Here is a 23,373-nt window from a genome sequence, read left to right as displayed (position 1 = left end):
AGGCTTCACTGATTAATGTAGTGTACAAAAACACAATGTAATGACTTTTCACAGACTTTGGCGAAACTGAATCATATTTTAGAAAAGACAAAGCAAATGGCACTATGATTTCAGTTTAATCTCGGTTTTAAATTAAAAGAATCATACATTTTTAAATGTGAATATATTTGCATCACAATCTTACCTGCAACACAGAGTGCCCCACTGGACTGTTTTCTGACACTTCCGCCTCATACGTAGACTTTTCAAATTTGGGAGCGTTATCATTGGCATCAGTGACTACAACTCTCAGCAAAGCACTGCTGTAGCGCTGAGGATTTCCTCCATCCACGGCCTTGATGGTGAGGTCATAGGAATCCTTTAACTCGCGATCCAGGTTGCCCAGGACAATGAGCTGTGGGAGCTTTCCGCCTCTGTCGTCAGCCACCTGTAAACCAAATAGGGTTGCTGCATCTGGCCCTGCAGTCAGAGCATAATCTGCCACCCCATTCCTGTCAGAGTCCCTGTCTGTTGCCAGAGGTATGGAGAATAGTGCCCCCATGATTGTATTCTCAGGGACAGAGATGGTGAGCACAGAGGAGGGGAATTGTGGAGTGTTGTCATTGATGTCCTGTACCTCAATGCGTCCTTCGATGAGTCGTGGGCTCTGGTTTTGTATCAGATCTGTCACTGATACTTCAAATTCCAGGTAGCAGGGCTTACCCTTAGCCAGGGTTCGGCAGTCCCTCAGGGTCTCTCTGTCTATTGGAATCTCTGTGGTGAAAATGTCTCCAGTCTTTCCATCGACGCGAAGGTAAGGGGTACCGACCTCCAGCTTGTAGAGATGACCCGAGTCTGGCAGGCCCTGGTCTGCAGCCAGGCTCCCAATCAGAGTGTTGGGAGGCTGCTCCTCCTGGACCCGGTACAGGATGCTGCCATCAGCAGAACCACAATACAACACCAGGACCCAAAACAGCACTACTCGTAAATTCAGTTCCATTAGGTCATCAGAAGATCTGCCTGCAAAATGAGAGAGAAAAGAGTATTTGTGTGAAAATGTTGTTTCCTTTTGGAAATCATGTTTAAAGATGCCTGGTAGCTGATACGCAATAATTACTTAACTCTAATTAAAAAGGAAAATCACAGAATTCAAATCAGCAAGTCCTTAAGACCAGACTGATACATTTAGTCAGCAGGAAGAAAGACTGTCTTCATTGTATTGTTCTATTATAACTGCAAAGCTGTGAAATGAATTATTTTTGTCAAGAAGTTTCACCAAAAGCTACAGCAAGCCTAGAAGCACAATATAATAATTAGACACCAACAACAAAGGGGAGGATGCATTTATTTTAAAAATGCAACCATAACTATACCCCAAACATGTTTATTTTCTGTCCTAGAGCTCCAATACCTTCTTAGCTTTACAAATTTCATGTAGAACTTAATGTAGGAAGAAGAAATTATATCTTGTGAGCTTGCACAAAAAAACAAACTTGAGGGCCAGTGTGGATTGTTTCAGCTGTATAATCAAATAGAAATGTAATACCAAATCAGATTCAACACAGCCTAAGAGACTCATTATTTTAGTATTACACTAATAGACGTTGAGCAGTGAAGCAGTGTAGCTCAAAAGTAACCTGCGGTATCAAAACTACCCTAAAAAGAAATCCTTATAAACCCGCCAAGATATTGTCTATTGACACAGTTGAACTGTTTGGTCTATTTCATTACCAGAGAGGCCTCTAACAACAAGGGCTTGTTAATACGAAGGGCCTGCACAGAGGCAATGAGGCCATTTCTTCCCATGCAGATTATGCAACTTGGCCATTATCATCACATGCAGCTTGCGACAATGCACAATGAAGAAATTTCCATCCACGCTCCATTGCTACTGGCTAGCTCAAACACTGTAATCATTATGTTTGATTTTGAACCTTTCAACTCTGTAATTACGACCCATTATTTTAGTGTCTTCTTTGATCTGTATTCCCTCCAGCTAAGGAATTCTGACTTTTTTCATGCTACAATGATTTTAGACTATAATTATTTCCTGTGTGTGCATGTGTGCGAGTGTGTGTAGAGTTCTATTGGTAATTGAAATTGGAGCAGACACTGAGGTTAAGTATCAAGGTCCAGTGTGGTCTGGAAAACCCTGTGGTGGCAACATTTCACCAGTTTTGTGTGATGTCTGTTCACTTATCATGTAGTCTTCATGTCTGTGGGCGCTTTCAGTGCAGACTGTGCTAAGTCTGTGTTACTGATGCACCAATAAAATACACTGATTGATATTGGCTCTGATACTGACCTTATTAACTGGATCGGATCAGTGCACTACTCCATATTAAAAAAACGTTTCTTAGAACTGTCTTAAAGGGATAGTTTGGACTATCTGTTATATAAGGTACTTATTGATAGTCTGTGTATTAGCTACAGTAGATGCCAGCTGGCACAACCCCAGTTAGGTGACGCAAAGAGGGGCAACAGCACAGAACCTAAACAATGAACTGATGTGGACAGGGTCAGCAACAAAATTAATTTTAGCCACTTAAAAAGTGTCACTCTAAAAATCAATATTAGTTTAAGTCTATGCTATATTAAGAAAGTTTTCACCAGTTTACTTTGTATAAAGACAGTCTTTTCTGATGAGAAACCACCATTATATAAGCCAAATAGTTCTGTCTCTCTCTCTCTCTCTCTCTCCAAGCCACCAAACTCCACAGACGAAATCAATTATTTTACCTTGCAGAACACAAGAGTTGCTGGCCTACTGCTGCCTCTAACTGTTAGTTTGTATGTGTTATTTTATGACTTCAATGACTATCCTTTTAAAAGACCAAAGTGGCGCAACGACAAACAATCTAACCAATCGAAGCAGCGGTAGAGCAGCTACTCCTGTATTCTGCAAGGAAAAATTACTGATTTTGCCTGTGGAGTTTGGTTGGTTTGGAGAGAGCGATATTTGGCTTACATAACAGCAGTTTCATGCCAGAAAAGGCTGCCTGGCTGCAAAGTAAAGTGGTGACAATATTCTAAATATAGTATACTATAACTGATAAACTGATGGCGTGCTGACCGGAAAGCAACCCCACTTCAATGATCTGAACTATCCCTTTAATAAAAGTGGAACAATTTTCTAAACTTTCTGGAATCATGTAACTAAAATCTGCACAACCCTTTTTATGAATATTAGTGTAAAAACATCACCACTTTAATTTAAAATGTGATGTGTAGTTGAAATATTAGAAGAATCTAACTAGAGAAAAAAAAGAGTCCAGGCCCTGGATCTAGTATCGACCTTTACCTCAAGTTTAGGTATCAGGAAAAACAGGTGGGATCAGTACATCCTTGGGTTTGTGTGGTTGTGAAAAAGACAGAAATATACACAAATCTGAGCAAATAGTGTTAATCTGAGCTTACATCAGTACATTCTGCATCTCCTTTCATGCAACAACATTCCAGAGAGGAGCAAAGCAAATGTGTATTAAGCTAGACAGCAAAACACAAATACACAGAAATCCAATGAGAAATCCAATTCCTTTTGAATACATTAAAATTGGAAGTGCAGGTTATTGATGCACTAATTGCTCAGTTATCGATGTGTCCCTTTTTACATTTGCAGGGCGAGCCTTTAGTCAATGTGGCGTGAACGGTGAGTTTGCTTTCTGTGTGTTCATGTGCGCTGGGGGAAAAAACGGCAGGCAGGAGTAAAAACATAATCAGCAGATTCTCTCAAAAACACATTTATCATACCTTCAAGTGACAGTTTAGATCAAAACATCATGTGAGATATAATTAAATGAATTATATTGTAGATGTTTTATACAATGTTGCTGTCTTTGCTTATATTGAACACATGAACTTGTAAAAAGATGTTACATTTAGATGTATAAACTGAAACAAGCATTGCATTTTTTTTTAAATGATGTGATCATTCTCTTACAAATTGACCCTTTATATAACAAATAGGTGCAGAGTGTTACGTGCTTGAGTCTATTTGACACTTGCATCATCTTTTCTTTATCTCTTTTCCAAAAGTTTTCAGAATTATTTTTACAAAATGGCCATTTAAAAATGAAAACCATAATGTTATGTTTAGCTGTAGCCGTCCCCCTGCTATTACAGCCACTTCCAGAATGAATAGGCGTGCTTTGATAGTGACATGATTGTTATGGTTGATGACACTCATGACTTAATGTCTTCCAGTTGGCCTCATGCCTGTCTTCCAGATGGCACCGTGCCTGGCGGCCACAGCGAATTGGTGTTCTTTTTTTCTTTGTTTACATTTACATTAAAATTCATGTTGTTTGTGAAATATGGGTTTTGCCATCACTCAGTGAGAAGCTCTTATCGCCTGAATATTATTGACACCGTGCCTTTGGGTTTTTATCTCACATTTCTCAGCTATCTCACAAATATTTTATCAAAAGCTTGACAGCATCAGGTTTTTTTTCTCCCCTCATCTCAAAGCGCTCTAAGGTGGTGGCAAAAGGCGAACTTGTGCTGAGATTTTTCACTACTGGACGACTGCATGTCTGACCAAAGTTCACTACCTGTGCAGCAAAATGGATAAATTAGAACTGCTGAACACAACTAGGGGTGACATTTCCCACATCTCAGCACTTTTTCTCTGAAAAACTTGGTTATCATCTGCCGTCCCAGATGGTGTGGAAGACCCACAAGACTACAAGCTGATTCAGGCAGACCACGATCCATAACTCAGCATAAAATCAAAGGGAGGAACAAGAAGTTAGTTCTTCCAGTGTGCTGAAATGTTACTGTCATATTACAATCCTGCCCAGCCAGGGTTCAACAATAAGGATTTCCCACTTGCCCAAGGCAAGTAAAACATGATGTAAGGGCTAGTAAATCTGGCAATTTGCTTGCCAGTCACTTGGGAAAGTGGTAAAAAGAATAAACAATTATGATTAGTCATCAGTTGTTAAAGTAATTTTATAGACATTACAGTCACATGATTAAACATGACAGTTGAATTAACATTCAAGTTGAACCCTGCCAGCTACTCTTAAATCTTTTTTTTGTGTGACCACTTTTTTCATTCATGTTGGAAGTAACAGATCATGTGAAAGCACATACCAATGTGAAATAAAGTAAAAAAAAAAAACAAAATAAACAAAATATAAATAAATAAGTACTTCAAATAAATGGTACACCTGTATGGGAAAAGAGACCCAACATAAGAACATTGACATGCTATGTAAGAGCCAATGCATTTAAACAGAATTCAGTTCACTTAATACAAGGACAGAAAAATAAATTAATAAATAAATAAAATTCTAATCTCCATTTACACTTCCTTTGATCCACCCTACAATTTACTGTATGAACTGAATAAACCAGGGGTCAGCAACCTTGACTATCAAAAGAGCCATATTTGGTCAAAAAGGCCAAAAATCTGTCTGTAAAACACAACTTTTAAATCTCTATTTTCGTCTCCTCTGTGACTAAATTTAGAGGAAAAGGTGCTGAGCCACACATGTAGCCTACTACGCACATTTTAGTTGCATTTTTAGTGACTCTTTTTGATTCTGTGTCAAGGCTACACATTTTTACAACTGGGGAATGTAGGAATGAATTTAGGTTGACAACAATGATAAATGAAAATTAAAATGTTAATTATTCAAATCCTTCCTCCCCAATATTAACAAATATGATGTGGGCCAAACTAAAACATCAAAGTACATGTCTAATTAAGTCTTCCCAAAGATGGTTTCTATAATTTTAGGTAGATCTTTCCACCCTGTTTGTTGAAATGTTCAATCTTCTGATCAGTTTGGTTTTAATTAGTTATTTGATGGTACAAAAAGGGGTTTCATGCCATGATTGACAGCTGAGCTCTGCTCGCGATTGAGTCAGCCAGCTGTGTGAGCGGGGACTCGAAAGCACTGCTCTAACCTTGATCACATATTTGTACAGACTCTGGCTCCAAATGATGTCACTAGTGCAAGATGGCAGCACTCATATACTGGATATTTTGGGTTCTGTACAGTGGGAGAAAGTTGAGCCGAAACAGTGCAGCCACACACACAATAGCAACACCCTGACCTGAATGTAACAGGGCCCTTAGTATCACTGGCGATGCCTGTTTTCACTCTATTTCATGTCAAAGTGACAGCTGTGGAAAAAGTCTATGCTGCAATAAGAATGCCAACAAGTGGGGCAAATATTACAACTGGGCTAGATACTGCAACACTGAAATCCTCAGGAAGTGTGAGGTTGAGAAAGTTGGATCTTTTTGGCTATAAAAACTCACCCTGTCAACACAGAAGAACCACGGCAGCACAGCGGTGTTTATCTGAGAGAATCACTGCAGAGAGTTTTTTATTCGTGCGCTGACTACCCATTATAACTACAAAATTGCAAAGCTACTTTGTAGTAGCTACGCCAAAGGACAGCTTAGACCCGGCTAATGTTTGGGTGACCCCTACTGTACTACAAGATGTATGAGTGCAGTACACACTTTACTTCCTTTACGCAGAGCTATTAGGGCTCTACACAGCCTAAAGGGCTCATGCTGTAATTCCCTTAAGCGCCGTATGCTGCAAAAAGCCTCTTGCACAAACAGACGAACCAACAAACACATAGAGCCAGACACTTATGGAGGTGCTTCTGAGCTGCAAATATTCTGGAGAAATATCTTTCCAAACACAATCAAGGCATCCACTGTCTGGCTGAGGAGAGAACTTTAACTCTACCAGCGAAGCCGCATTCAGCTCAAAGCCTCACGCTGTGATCATGCGATGGTCCAGATGGTTCCAACATAGAGAAAAACTGAAGGCAGCCTGTACCACAGTATGAAGGTGGACCTTCAAAGACAGCCTAAAACTGCCTGATGGGTCTGCCATTTGCTATATCTCCTGTGAAGACGTTTAACTTTGCAACAAAGACTGCAGTTGAGGCAAAACCGCTCAACGATGGAGTTTAAGACCCCGAGGAACATCACAGGGTCGGGGTTGCCACGCGGCAAGAACACTGCCTGGCCAAAACCCAGCTTATTAAGACCATCGGGGGTGCCAAGTCTAAGTACAAGACCGGACCAGAGAGTCAGTGTTTCATGACTCATGCTCAGCATGGCCATCACTCCACGGCCTCACAAGCTGCAGGAGAAAGCTCACCCAAGCATACCCCTTCACCTACCAGTGACCTCTATAGATAAGAGCGGCTCTACGAGAGGAGGAAAGTAGTTCTCACTCCTGCTCACTGTGTCACCTGGGACTCTGTTGTCACTTCCGTAGTAGTTTCACTGAAATGTAGAAGTGGTGTGATTGAGATACATAAACTGTTTTATCAAACTGTAAAAAAAAATGTTTACTTATAATATGTTACAATATGTATCAAATGATGTTGTGTGAAATATCTAGACTGCAACTAACGACTACTTTCACTGCCGATTAATCTGTCAGTTTATTTCTTGATTAATCAATTAGCTCTTTGGTTTGTATTTATAAAATGTCAGAAAATTATGAAAAGTGTTTTCCCCAAACACTGAGATAACGTCCTCAAGTGTCTTGTTTTGCCCACAACCTCAAAATCATCAGTTTAATGCCAAAGAAAATGGGATTTAAGAAAATGGAATCAGGGAATTTTTACTTTTTTTTATTTGAGAAATTACTCTGATTATCAAAGTAGCTGATTAGTATCATGACTGATTAATAATCATTAACTGTTGTAGCTCTACACTTGTACACCTTTCTCCACTACAAATACACAAATCTCTAGAGTTGTCACAATTAATCAATACGTCGTCAGCTATTAAATTAATCAGCAACTAATTTGGTAATCAGTTAATTAGTCTAAAAAATGTTTTAAGAAGAAGTCAAAATTCTTTGATTTCAGATTTTTAAAAGTGAACATTTTCTGGTTTCTTTCTCCTCTATGACAGTAAGAGTTGTGGGCAAAACAAGACATCTGAGAACAGCATATTGGGCCTTTGAAAACACTGATTGATATTTTTCACCATTTTCTGAAGCTTTATAGGTGAAAAAACGAATCAATTGATCAAGAAAATAATCAACAGATTGATTGACAATGAAAATAATCATTAGTTGCAGCCCTAATGTATTTATATAATACGTTCCCATATACATGATATTGTGAAATGTTAGTTCTGAAAATTGTCAAACACTTGCATGCTCTTTACCACTACAAATACACAAATCTCTAGAGCGGCAACGACTGATTGATTAGTTGTCAACTATTTAAGTAATCGCCAGCTATTTTGAGAATCAGTCAATTGGCTTGTGCAATCTTTTAAGACAAAAATGTCCAAATTCTCTGATTTCGGCCTCTTAAATGTGTATATTTTGTGGTTTATTTAGTCCTTTTATGACAGTGAACTTAATATATTTGCGTTGTTGAAAATTACATTTTCATTTTAACTGATTAATCAATGATTATGAATGATTAACATATTAATTGACAGTGAAAATAATCCTTAGTTGTAGTCTTAAAAGCTTGCACATTTCTTCACTACAAACACAAATTTCTATCCAAAAAGTGCAGGGGTATTTTTTGGGTTTGTTTATACAACCATATAGCCTTTTAATAATTTAAGAAAAGTGGATTTGTTTTGTTACAAAATGCAAAATATGCAAAAGGGGGACAAAGCAAAGATAAAACATTCACAATCAGAATATTGGAATAGTTGCACCAACTTCAAAAGGAAAAGAGAGAAGACTTGGATTTTAGCTGTGGCTGCAGAACTAAGGGGATGTCTCTTCACACCATGGCTCCCTTCTCCTTCCCTCTGATCTTTCCCTTACCTTGTGGATCTACCCGTTTCCTCCAATGCCATTTTGAATGACAGTGAACTCCCAAATTCCCCCTAGCAACCTGCCGACAATCCTCTATCCCTCCACCTCTCCCTGAAGGCTCAGTGTCCAGTGCCAGCGCCACTGCTCTGCTCCTCACAGAGGAGAAGGTGAAAGACTTCACTGGCAGCTACACATCAGTCAAACCGCAAGGTCTGATTGAGTCTCACCTGGAGCCCTCACACAGTGCACCACCCAGCTGCACCCACAGCTCCACAGAACATTTCAACTTCTAAAATGTCGACAATCACTGACCCTTCCTGTGGCAAACTGTGCACAGTCGGTCTCATTCGTAAGGGGGACACAGTTTTCTGCTATAATGAGGCCAATCATAACAATGACATTGCAAACACTGATAACCTCCTCCTCCAACGCCAGGTGTTTGCTTGCATGTTGGTCAGTGGACAAAGCATGAACACCCGTCTCACATTGGCCCCCGTGTGAGGAACCTGTTTATTTACTCTGACTAAGAAACCATCACCCTAAAACTGCTCCACACGTGTTTTGCAAAAAAAATGTTTTGCACCCCAGGCAGTTGTCAAACTGTCTTCAAGAATGTTGACAAGAATGTTGACATATTACAGGTGGGAGGATAAAAAAAGCATAAACAAGGTTAACTGCTGCATTCTAAGTGTTATGATTTTCATTTTGAGACTAAAGTTGGTGTTGCACAAAGCATCCATATTAAGTGAATCTTGGCTGTGTGGTTATCAAAGAAATACCAAAAATAATAGCAGACCTGAAGAAGTAGGTCTTGTTTTGATTTTTTATCTATTACTAATGTAAATGGTTATTATGGAAAATACAGGGTAGGAAATGTAAAAGTAAAGGAGCAAGTTTGATTGAGTAGAAAATAACTGGAAAATATATAAATACCAAATCAGTGCTTAAAGGGAAATTTCAGCACTTTTCATGTGCATGTCCAGTCAGTGTTGATGGTAAATGTGGTCAATGGAAGCAATAAATTGCTCCATGTGTGCTATATGAACCAAGAGCTCTCCTGCTCACTGAGTCCTGCAGTAGTGCCTACATGTACCAGGATTCATTGCCCGTGAGCTTCTGACACCCACACCAATGCTGCTATGTATTACCATCCTAGCCTGTAGCTATTATTGTGTTGGCCAAACCACAGTGTTAGATGACAAAAATACTCTTCTAGCATGTCCCCTGGCTATCCAGAGGTGGAGATTATACAAGTCCAAGCTATAGTTCTTCCTTAATACCAATGACATCAGTGTGACATCACTGGATGCAGGAAGAACAACAGATTTTGTAGCAGGAAAACTCAACTTTCTCAGTCAACATAGCACACACACTGAGGATTTTATTGTGTCTCTTAACTACGTTTACCATCAACACTGACTGGACATCCACATGAAAAGTGCTGAATTCTCCCTTTAATGGCTGAATGTTTTTTAAATAAATATAATAGATATTGGTAGACCTACTTCAATATTTTACCAGCCATTAATGTAAATGATTATAACGGAAATTATAAGGTGGAAAACACAGAAGGACCATATAAGTCGAAAAATTGTAAAAACAGGATTCCTACACATTTTCAGAAGTTAAGCACTTTACTGTTTGTGGTCACTGCCATATTTATATACGTTTTATAAATACTCAGAATTATTAAGCCCTCTGTCACTTCATCACATTAAATCAGATTTTACTGAACTACACACAATCAAAATTATGTTTCATAATATAATTCTGCAAAAGGGTGACAAATTAAAGGACAATAACAAAGTTTAATGTTTCAAAATATGTCTTTTGTCTGTAAGTACACTTGGCATTGTCATAAAATTGCTAAAAAGGCTTATTTCTTTGTCTAAAAAGCAAACCATTCAATTTCTTATGAAAGTAATACAAGTGCAATTTTGAGCACGTTCAAGCACATCCAAAATACAAACACCTTTTGAACCTGAAAACACTACATTAAAATTCATTAAAAATTTTCAAGGATTTCGACCATCATTTATTTCATGTATTAATTTCAGTTATTTATCACCAAAATGATGTAACTTCATCAAGCTATCATCAGCACTGTCGTCATGCATCAGATACTTAGCTTTAAGTACAAGAAGTAAAAAAGATAAGAAGTGTTTGGCAGTACGTGAGTGTTGTCACAATACATTTATAAAACTAAAGGCATGTAGAAAAAACAGAACAATATAAATGTGTTGCGGAGCATGTGAGCCTGTCCTGGTTACCATAGAGACAGACTATCTACTGGCTGAGTCAACTGAGTGACTGACTTGCTCTTTAAGTTGGCCGCTCCACAGGTCCAGCAGAGATGACTCAAGCGTAAAATCAACTGAGGCATAATTGTAAATTACTAATATGTCAAAGGGTTAGATTGTGTCTGGAGGAAGAAAATCATTAGAGTATCGGAATGAAACAAATTATTTTGGACTAATTGATTGCTTTGCAGTAACTGAACACAAGATTATGATCCAGCACCAACACAAGCCAGTCCTCTTGTTCCTCCTGAATTTCCACCTGTTTCACTGTGCACAAATCAAGCTTGTGAATTCCAACTGTAAGGTGTGTTTCCCTGCATGCTTTGCTGGAGAGTGGAAAGATAACGGATGATTTAATGATTTTCTCAACTGATGTGATTTGATATATTGGCTGACTCTGCGCCTTTAGCTAGTATAACAGGTAAAATCCATTACCCTCCCACCAGCATGATTTATGATGGCTAGTATCACAGCTTAGGCCTCCTCACAGCTGATCCACCGATAGAATTTACTGCAAAATGTTTTACTCTGCACACTTCCAGTGACTGTAAACCCTGGCCACTGGTAATGAGAAAGCAGCGGCCTTTGGTTGGAAACACTTGCTGAGGGCATGGGTGTTTGATTTAGCCATTCATGTAGGCTGCTATGCACAAAAACACTGATGGAGGGTCACTCCTACCACAAAAAAGACCATTAACTGCACTGAGATCAAAGAGGCTGCGTTCAGACATCGCCAGAGTGTTTAAAAAGGGAGATATGAACATACTGACAGGTCATACGCTTTATATTCCTTGCTGGTCTGCGTAAGTGAAAAGCAAAGTTAAGCCAGATTTCCTTACAGGGTTATGTTACAAATTCTGTATTCTTTTGTAAAGGTTCACTCAAAAGTTCAAATAAATGTTGAAAGCTCATGTCCGACAACCTGTTTGTACCCTTTCTTTGATTATAAGATCATATTAATCACCACCTATTCTGATAATTGATTATTCTTTTAAGAGAAAACAGTCAAAATTCTCTGGTTTCAGCATCTTAAAACCGGGGTAGGCAGTTTTTTTTTTTTTTTTTTTGGCATCTCTGGGCAAAGGTTCCATAAGTAGTCCACAAGTATAATGTAATTCAAAAGGTCTGACAGAAAACTACACCTCTGCTCTTTCTTTTTGCTCTGCAGGGAATAAAATTCAACAATCAGCTATCTTTCTTCAGGATTGCTTACTGCACCTTGTGAATATTTTCTGGTGTCTTTATTCCTCTGTGACACTAAACGGAATATCTTTGGGTTGTGGACAAATCAAGACATTTGAGGATGGCATATTGGGCTTTGGAAAACACTGATTGACATTTTTCACAATTTTCTGACATTTCATAGGCAAAACAGCTGATTAATTAATCGACCACACCTTATTTTACAGTATCCAGAGGAGATCAGATGAAATATGTAAAGTAGGGCTGCAACTTATGATTATTTACATCATCAATTAACTTGTTGATCATTTTCTTGATTAATTGTTTGGTCCATAGAATGGTGAAAATGTTGTTTCCCAGGTGAGGTCTTCAAATATTTTGTCCACAACCCAAAGATACTCAGTTTAGTGTCATAGAGCACTGGTTCTAAATATTTTCGAATCGAGACCCTCAGAATAACAGAATAATCAGGCAGGTGTTCACGACCCCCAGAAAAAAAATTAAGTTGCAGAAAATCAGACCGTGGGTCAAATATACAGCCTTCATTTCCCATCATGCTTGCTGGACTGAGTAGTTACTGTAAGTTTGCTATTTTGTGTCACAAAATGCAAATGTTACTTTTTGTTAGGGTTAGTGTTTCTTCAGAACATGGTAGTTAACATTGGTCATTTTTATTTTTGAGCTGGCTCAGAGTTTTAACCATTAGTGAGGTGACGTCACTCTCTGCTGCAATATTTTATTTTATTGCCCAAAACTGGGGGTGTCATAATACACCCGTGTTGATGTTAATCGTGATTTTTAAAGAATGAAATATTTATATGTTAATAACCCACATATGATAATATTGTTAGGCTTTGCAGACTTTTTGTATGCTTTTGTATAGTTATGGTTATTGTGTTTCTCACAACCGCCCTACACTAATATCTTGAGTGTATTTCATTTGCCAAAAAAAGAGACAAAACACACAACAATCAAAGTTAAAGATGAATTTGACTGCTAGCATTACTATTTTAAAATTTTCCATAGATACTGCAATGATAATGTTATTGTGAGTTCTTTTGGCCACAATAATTATGTAGTTAAAATCTGATATCACGACAGCCCTTGCCCACAACCATCTGACAACCCCAAGAAATGATCCCGCGACCCCCTTCGGGGCCCTGACCCCAAGGTTGAAAACCACTGTCAGGGAGGAGTCAAGAGATATTCACATTTGAGAGGCTGAAACTGGAGAATTTGGGCATTTTGTTTTCTAAAAAAATGACTCAAAAACAATGAATTGATTGTCAGAATCACTGGCGATTAATTTAATAGTTGATAACTAATCAATTAATTAACTAATGATTGCAGTTCTAATGTAAACTACAGCATTGTTCAGCTATCTGTTTTCATGGCAACTGAATAACATTATAAAATCAATTATTACACTACTTTGCAGATAGATAGATAGATAGATAGATAGATAGATAGATAGATAGATAGATCACACTACAGCTTGATAATCAGCTGTCTTAGATGATCACATTCATCAGGTTCATGTCTTATGGACAGTTTGTCAGATATGGGGTAGAAGTGGGTTACAGCAGGCCTGTTTTGATCCGCTGTGTTTTGACGGCCCTGTAGCCTACAGTATGTGTGGGAACTTAGACCGACATCACTGTGTGCGTGAAGGGAGCAGACTATTAAAATGTGCCTGGTGGTCGGTGAAGTGGCGAGAAACAACACCCCAGACTCTCAGCGGAGAGAGCGGAGAAGAGATTACCCGTGCGGATGCGCTGATCAAAGATTTCTTCCCCCTCTCCAATTATACGCACGAATCCCTCCATAGGAAAACTGCCGATTAGTTATTAACATGGCAGCCTATACGTCAGAATTATTTGCGCAAAAGAGAAAAAAAAAATCTCGTGAGTAAACAGCTCCAAATAAAGATCCACTAATAGAGGCAATTAGTACGATGTTTGCAGCTAGTGTAAAAGAAAAGGCGACAGAGGGATGATACAAATGGATCACATTTTCTGCTTCACAGGATCATAACGCTGTAATAAAAATGCAATTAGCCGATCGCCTGCACAGATCCGATTGAAGCGTATGCGCTCATATTGTATGTGAAGTGCAATGATATGCAGACCTAATGACTTAATGCCATTACTCACGGAGGACAGACCTCAAGTCCACTCGGATGTGTTTTAATTGCAACGCATCGTCTTATCAATCATGCAGCGGATCATTACTGTGGCTGACATATCTGCACTGTTAGCCCCCGACTGTGTCAACCTGTAACACCGACGAGCCAGAGCTGCTCTGTCGGCTCGTCTGCGATAAAGTGCACCAACTTGTTGTATAAACAGCCGATTTGAATCGTGGCCTGCCTTGAATTGGACGTCACTTCACACAAGTCAAAAATGTTTGCAAAAGAAACTTCATTCGCAACATTATCTGCGAAAGACGCAACTTTTATGGTTGATTTTGCGGTCATTCATTTCAGTTACCTGAGCCAGAGAATTCTCTATGCGCGCTCGTCGCGTCCAGCAGCTGATATGTCCGTCCACCTGATGGTGATCCCAGAGGCAGGTGTCTCACCCTCAAACCTCCGTCATCAAAATAACTTCAAAATCCATTCAACTTCCCGCATCAAAATTCAGGAATACCGCGTCCACAAGCGTCCGGCACTCTTCTTGAAGAGACGGGAGATTTCAGTCCGTGTGAATATGAGAAGTTCGGGGCTGTTTGTGTTGGATTATTTTTACGACAGAGTCTCAATCCACGGGGATAGCCTCATGTGTGCCATTTCCAATCCTCAATAAGTGATCCCTGCCGAGATATGCACTCGCTGGCGCATCCCTTTCGGTCCAAGTTTCCCGAGCGCTTTCCCTCCTGGTGTACAAGTAGCCGAGAGCGCACTCTAAGGACGCACTGGATGTCTGAGCGACACCAGCATAAATGTCATATTTGCAGCCTAAAAACGGAATAGCTAAGCGGTCCTAAACAAGGAGCCCATCTGAAGCATTTCCAGAGAGCAAGTGGTGAGATACTGTGGGTAGGTTAGTTGCTCCCCTTCCTCTCTCCCTCCCTCCTCTCCCTCCCTTTCTCTCCCTCCTTTCTCCTCTCTCTACTCATCAGAGCGTGGGAGGAGGTGGGGCTCCCATCCACCGCAGCAGCAGCAGCACACAGCAACTTCACACTCAGCATCACATTATGCCTGGGCTGCCGACCAGGAAATTGTGTGATTCCTACAGTTTAAGAAGATCTCATCAAACTGGGTCACCTCAAATGGGGGAATGCACCTTATTAAATCAGCGTATCATGCAGCCTCCGTGAACGTCCTGCACTTCTTTCTTATTCTTGCTGCAGAAAAAAGGTGCTTCGGTTGATGTTAAACGCACTGATCGCTCAAATCGTCTAAATTTGATGTAACAGGTAGTCAGAGCTGACAGTTTACTTGTTGATATGCATTCCATGTAGCAAAATGAGTGGCCTAAAATGGAAGCTGCTTGACCACAATTTATTCATTTGGCGCCACCCTCAGGCGGTTATAATAAGGAAGAGGGGAAGTGATACAGTCCTCCACATCAAGATGAGGGAATTAGTCCAGGCATTTTACCCAAACGTGTGGGTCAGCCTCATGTTAACTGCAACATAAACAGAGTCAACAGATTTTGTGTCATCAAAATATATTCTGATTGACAGGGGGGAAGTCTTAAAGAGACAGTTCACCCCAAAATCAAAATTAGGTGTTCTTCCTCTTAGTGCTATTTGTCCATGTAGATTGTTTGGGTGTGAGTTACTGATATTTTTGGAGATTGGCCATAGAGATGTCTTAATGGGACTAAATAGCACTCAGAAAATACATGTGAAAAACTCAACAACAATGACTCCAAAAATCATGACCTGGTTTCGCATAGAAAGAAAGTGTTTCCAGTAAATTCTAGTAATTTAAAGGCAGATGTTATTTGCACCTGAGTATATAGTCTAGCATGGCAGAGAAAAGCACCCCGGTGTCTGTAACCACAATGTTATTTGCACCCAGGGTGTAAATAGCCAGTGTGGCAGAGATAAACTATGATTTTTCCCCGAACCTAACCAAGAAGTTTTGTCACCTAAACCTAACCAAGGGGCTTTGTTTCATAATCTAACAAAGTATTTTTGTTGCTGAAACATAACCAAGTAGTTTTGTTGCCTAAACCCGATCAAACAAGCCAAATAAATAATACTAAAAAAACTGTAATTAACAAATAGTCCTGACATCTAATTTCAAACAGCTGCCAAATTTCAGTGTCCCAGGGTGGGACTCGAGCTTTGTGCTTCACCCATCCATTCATCACAACCTCTTTATAGGTAAAATAAAGGGGTTGGGTGTGAATAGTTGAATAGCTGTCATGTGCCTATTCATTCTGAGTTGCAAACGGACAGTCATTAATTTTAAATTAACATCACATATTAGCATGCTTGTACACAAGGCAAAATAAATTGGCAATAAGCCATACAAATGTTTGCAGTGATTCACGTAATTTAAGGCAAACTTTTTAAAATATCACCTAAAATTGTACAAATTGTCACAAAATATTTGTGATGGCCAAATTGGTACCTAAAAGTTTTTTTGAGGAATGGCTGGAATGTGAAATGAAAGAAAAAAAAAACAAAGATGAGGTATCAGAATTACCTTTTGCACATTCACTGTACTGCATCCAACTCCATGTCTCATGTAAAACACTGTTTCTGGTTGATTGTGAACAGCACTGAACATCTAGACATCAGACAAAAAGACATGAAATAAATCTATTATTTTTAACACAGGCAGTAATTGGAAATTGTGGCATCAATGATTTCAGTATTTTTCGACCCTTTCCCCCACTTGAGACTTAATATGTTATAAATTACATATTTATTAGACTAAAATAGTTGTAGTCTGTGTTGCAACTTGTGTGGGTCATTTTGTATAATGTCTGTACTAAATTGAGGGAATTGAATGTTTCCTTGATGTTGGAGTAATGTACATTATGATGTTGGTTTCTTGCCAGCAAAGACAATGACTATCAATTATACAAGAAAAAAAGCTTTGCTGTCGGTGTACAAACTAGTTATGTCTGACATCATCTGTTAAAACTGCAGCAGTGTAATTAAAAAAACAATGCTTTTGCTCAGGGCTATAAATCAGCATGGCTCAGCGGGGAACAAAATCCATCCCACGCCACAGTTATTCTTCTCCTTTCTTCTCAAACACTGATGCCAGTGATCATAACTGCTTAAGCATAAGCAATGGACCAGGAGCAATGAGTCAAACATGGGTTCTGTCACAAAGGAGAGCCTTAAGCAATGTCCTCCGGAGAAAACTTGATTTCCTATCTTCCCCAGCCATTCTGAGGCAAGAGTTTATCAGAGTGTTTCCAGTCTGTGATCCTTTACTCCTCCCCCATCTCTCATTAGCTGCAAACACACAGCTGTTGGGTTACCTCTCCAGGGCTCCCATTAAGGGCTGCCACTCAGGCTTACAGTGTCCCTGAGCCAATCATATTAGAGCTCCCGCCCACGCACTGCCACTGCTATGCTGCTCTTCACCAGCCATACTAATAACGTTTAAGTATTTTCACAGGTGGCCCATAAGTTGTCTGAGAAGAGAGCACATAGAGGGGGAGAGAGGAAAAGAATGTTAACAGTTATTTATGTGGACACCAACACAAGACGAAATCAGAGAAAATGAGTCAGTCAGCGTTACTGAAACGGTGAGTGACGAACAATTTGAGCCAGATCATTATATTTCATTTAATTCTTTTAAAGCCTCATTTAGAATGGTGCTTTATTTGAGTGCAAACAATTTAAATTCGTGTCTCTTGCCAGTTAACAGAAATTAAGTTTGATGATCTTGTGCCGATCAATTACATCTTTTCTCTCAAGTTGGTTTTTTGTATTTAATCACATGAATGAAGATATGAATTTAAAGGGAAAATGTGTAAGACTCATTTTAAAAATGGCTGCTAAATACATCCCAATTTAAAATACAATCTGTGGGTAAAGCAAGTTGTTTCCCTTCTCCCCAGACTCAAGGCTCAGGCAGGTCGCCTGCAGGGAGACTGAACCTACACGAGCACAAGATGAGCACAACATGCAACAAGAGACAAGCTGTCTGTAAATGTAAAGCTAAGCTAACAAAAGCCCACTGCTCGGAAAATACACACTCTGGAGTTGAAGTTCGGTGACTGTCTGCCAGACCCCATTGACATAAACATCTGCTCCTGCTAAAAGATTATCAATGATTTCTTCTGCATCATAAACAGACACTAACTGATTCAGCAAACATTCTGCATTAATTTGAGCTCTAATAACGTGAAACGAGAAAACAAAAACAGTAATTCCAGACTGGAATGCAAACTTCAAAGGAGGACATGCTGACTAAAAATACTTGAGCCACACTGATATATCAGCCTGATATCAGCCTATCACAGCTATTGGCAGCATTTTATGTACGTCTGATCCCTTTTCTTAATTTAAATTTAATACATACATATATTTTATTCAATTTGTGTTCTCTTTATTTATAATTATTAATAATTATTAAAACTATTGCTAAATTTTGGTGTTTCACTGCCCTGATATTGTTCAACAGTTTTATTGTTTAACTGTAAGTTATCCTGCTCTCATTACATATCTTTATCACAAATTGTTTGATGACCACATTTGAGGGATCATGACAAAAAATGTGTGTTTATGTATATATTCTATATTGTGTATATTATATTCTGTACAAAGTTACATCATACTTAAAATGAACACCATTCCTCTCTATTGAGTTCCCACATCTTTTATCCTTCACCAGCTGAAACTTCAATAACAGTTCAATCCTTGAGATTCTCACCACCCAATTGTTCAAAATGTCCAAGGTGCCATTTTTGTCCCTCTGTCCTACGTTCACACAAAAACAAGATACTAATACACAGAAAAGAAACAAAAATCAAAAAAATTTCATGCACTCAAAGCTTGTAATACAACTGCTTGAGTTAATTTGCTCTTTTCTATAGCTGCTGTCTTTGCCAGTTACATTTAAACTGACTGCATGTGTTGTCAACTTCACTGAAATACATTTATTGAAGCTCATGCATTTTTTAAACCAAACAGCAGAGACAGACTGGGGCCACAATTCAACAGCAGTATTGTCCATTTCAGTTATAACTGAGCGTGGGCTGGGATACGGCTTCATTTGATGTCTTTATTAGTCAGTTTAAAGAGCACTGGTCTGTTTGATTCCCACTCACCTTTTCCTGGTGGCCATATTTGAATATGAGAGCGGTAAAACCAGGACAAGGCAAGGGTAATCGGTGCATCAGAACAAAGACAGAGAGAATGCCCTCAAACTCTCCCTTATTCCCCAAAAGAGTCTGCCCACCATTCAGTATCTGGCCAGCACATTGTCTGTGGCCGGTGCCCTGAATATAACAGACTCATACTTTGATGATGAACTGATTCTTCCAAATCAGACTTAGGCGTATAAACATATTCAACGAGCATCAATTAAATGTTTGGCAAGTTTTTCTCAAAAAAAAAAAATGTTTTTGAGACCCATCTCCATTTACGTCTATTGATGTTGGAAACCTTGAAGCTCGGCTCAATACTCCGTAGGCAGACAGACTGTTATAATTCTAAGCTCATGGCTTGTTTGCAATTGCGGTGCACAACAGCACTGCGTGTGAATGTGATCTGTATACATTTACATCTATTCTCTTATCACATACCACACCTGGAGCACCTTTCCTTCCCCCCGCAACACACACACACACACACACACTTTCACAGAAGGTATATACAAAGAGAAGACAAACACAGACAGACGCAAAGATACACACTCACATACACACATGTATAACACAAATGGGGATACATCTGAAGTGAGAAAATGAGGTGAAAGAAAACAGGTAAAAAAAAAAAAAAAAAAGAACTGCAGCAAAAGTTGACAGTGGAGACTTTGAAGAGTAAATCCAGGCTGAATGAAAAATGGGCACAAATCTGTGGCTGCACTGCTCCCTATAGGTGCAAATGTTAAAGGACGTTCTACCTCTGGGCATATCCACGTCGGTGATGTCACAGCAGGTGTTTCGCCTTTGACAGCTGATTGAAAAAACCCGCTGTGACATCATGAGGTGTGGCCAGACGTGCAGCAACATTTACGCCCGCAGGCATCGCTACAGTGGCATTTTCCTGCCATATGTGACTTTGTGTGGATTTATTCTTTAAGCCACCACAATAAAAATGGAGACTGGGATATTTCATCCTCAGCTATGGAGAGAATTTTTTTTCCCCCCTCTTCTTAGGAGACACTGAGTTGAAGAATATATTGCATTCAAATTTGTAGCACATCCACTTGTGGAGCAGGAGCAGTTACAGATGGGTCAACCAAGGGATAGAAGGAGCAGTGATGCGAAAAGGAAACTTTATGAATCCTGAACTGTTCAGCCCTGGGGCAAAGCTCGGCAACACAGAGTCAGCAGCTTATGAAGTAAACTTCACCACAGCTGACGTGAGGTTTCCATTTGTGAATCTGTACAAATTAAACACAACATCTAATTATAGAATATTTCTAAATGCAGGCATTGATTCAGTAATGGCGGTCATTTCTGAAAACAAAGTAAGTAGGTAAAAGTTAGACTGGCTGTCAGGGACTGAAGCAAAATAAACAACTCTATCCATAAACACTAGTAAAGTGATAAAAACGCTAAATTCAGATCCTAAAACTCAAGATATAAGAAGTGAGTTGATAAGCAGTATTCTACAGGGAGCAATATAACAGGTATGACTGCAGTTGCTAGGGTTTACATGAGAAGACTGTAAGGAAACTAAACTAATTTAGGGGAAAAAATGAATAACATTGTAACAAGTAAGTCATCAGTCAACTCTTACACCTGAACAGTATGTGTTGTTATATAAAGTGTGTGGAACTAAACAGTTAGTAAAGCAGATATGGCTGAAATTGTCCTAGTTTGCTAAAAGAAAGGATGAATTGTTCCAGTGGGTAGGTAAACTAAATTAGCTACAAGTAAGGTTAAGGTTAAGGTTTTCTAAAACTAATGAAAAGGAGCCAAAATTGCTAAAAGTAATTGATCAATGGTTGAAATTATTCAGAGTAATGCCAAAATGGCTGAAATAGATAGCTAAAATAAATTCTGACATAGTTAAATAAAAAAACGGATAAAAAGTTGAAATAGCTAAAAATAATGAAAAATGGTTGACATTGGTAAAAGTAGGGTTAAACTGTTGAAATAGTTCAGTAAAGGATAATCAACAAGTTGGTGTATGATAAACGGTTTGAAGGTAAGACATGGAGGCGAAGGTTGCCTCTGTAAGGGCAAACGCCCTTCGTTTCGTGTCGGGTGGTTCTCCGCCTCCACATCGTGCCTTCAAACGGTTTAACACACACCTACAAGTTGATTATCCTGCTTCTACCATGGTCGCTGGCCAACATTATGAAATAAAAACAGACACAGATTTTTTTTGGTTAATGTTTTGCACTCAAAATCAAAAGTTATGAACCAAGAGCTCACCGTTGTGTAGTGGTAAAATATATGCTGAACTATATTTTATTCCTTAAAGTTAGTTCTCAGTTCTCATGATTTGTTAGACACTAATTGGTCACTTGTCCTTGAACACGCAGCTGCTTCCTCAGAAGAACAACACCTGATATCACGAGCACATCCTGACCCTTTTGATAAGCACTTCATAATCATCCTCTCTCAACCCTTCTTGTTTTCCTTATTCCATAAGACAGAGGTACACTTGTGATTCTTTATCAGTTCCTTTTACACTCTGTGTGACTGTGTGCTGATCCTTTGCAAAGCTTTATTAAAACACCACAAAGACAATCTTGGTCTTCGTGTCCGTTTTCATTTTCAGATTTTCCACCACAGTTGTCATAACAAGGAATAATTCTAGTCCCTTTTACGGCCAAACTCAGCTGATAACAGGCAAACACTGCTTCCTAACTAGAAGTGATGTGAGCAAACAACTGTCCTCATACTGTATACAGGAAGCAAATTAGGTGTCTGATTTATACAGTTTACTTACTTGTAACTCCCAAAAGTTCCCTTTTTTTCCTGTTAAACCCAGTCCTTTTTGAGGATAATCCTATAAAAATGCTACTGAGGATCATAAAAGGTGCCGCTTCTTCTCAACCATGTAATTCATAAATGGTTTAAATAATTAGTTATGAGTAAGGTAAATGATTGAAATAGTTAGTTTTAAGTAATAGATAAATGGTGGAAATAAATATCTAAACATAACAGATACATAGTGAAATAACAAAAAGTAATGGATAAATAGTCAAAATAGATAGCTAAAATGGATACATGGTTGTAACAGATAAAATGAGAGATTTAAGTAAGTAGGCAAAATCTTAAAATCTAAAATGATAAGATACATTATTTAAAAAAGCTAAAAAAAAAAAAAAAGCTAGTGGATAAATGCTTGAAATATAGATATAAGTCTGACAAACAAGTAGTGGAAGACTAGAAATGCAAGCTCGATAAAAGAGAGTTCAGTTCAATTGTATGGAAACAAATGCTTTGTATAATTGAATAAGTCCAGTTTAAAATAAATTCAAATGGACATATTTTGTGGTGTCAATGGAGGCGTACCTCAGTTCATCTGGCAGGGCTGTGGGTGGTATGACAGACAAAAAGGTGAACCACTGCTGTAGAGCAGCTGTTGAATTCAGAGAAATGCACATCCATTTACCATTTTCAATAGTAATTTCTAGACTCAAAAGCAGAAACAGTTTGATCGTAAAAGCAACTCCTTTTGTTGCCTGAGTTCAATAAAAATCCTACATGACTAATTTCTGCTTTAGTTCCATATTCTGATGCACAATTTCTGTACCTTGCTAATAATGTAATTGTGCATGGTCTAATAGAATCTTTTTCTTCTCATGAAATCATTATGAAACAGATTTTATTTTGGTATCACAAATTCATTACACAACTTAAAACCCCACTTGGTTAGGTGAGTAGGAAGTGAGGATATATTTATAGTATAATGAGTGCAAAGCAGGGTTTGTTTTGTAAACCCTCTAATAAACATGTTGATATGTATAATTGTAAAAATATTAATGCACTTTAAACAGACAACACAATGTACATTTTGTCTTAAATGTGCATGCTGTG

The 23,373-nt window shown here is 38.7% G+C and overlaps 1 protein-coding gene across 1 annotated transcript in view; it reads right to left on the bottom strand.

Annotated features, from left to right (window-relative positions):
- Positions 1-15,237, bottom strand: part of LOC146318750 (protocadherin-1-like) — a 130,848-nt gene extending 115,611 nt beyond the window's left edge. The window contains exons 1-2 of the mRNA XM_084730871.1: positions 14,722-15,237; positions 185-999 (exon numbers count right to left, since the gene is read on the bottom strand). Coding sequence (XP_084586997.1) covers positions 185-979 — 795 coding nt within the window. The 5' untranslated portion in view covers positions 980-999; positions 14,722-15,237. The remainder of the gene's footprint in view (positions 1-184; positions 1,000-14,721) is intronic.
- Between the last annotated feature and the right edge of the window lie 8,136 nt (positions 15,238-23,373).

This window comes from Lutjanus erythropterus, chromosome 11 (assembly GCF_056507025.1).
Source record: "Lutjanus erythropterus isolate fLutEry1 chromosome 11, fLutEry1.hap2, whole genome shotgun sequence".
Lineage (NCBI taxonomy): Eukaryota > Metazoa > Chordata > Actinopteri > Lutjaniformes > Lutjanidae > Lutjanus > Lutjanus erythropterus.
Note: the sequence above shows the minus strand (reverse complement) of the source record. Positions and strands in the feature narration are given on the sequence as shown.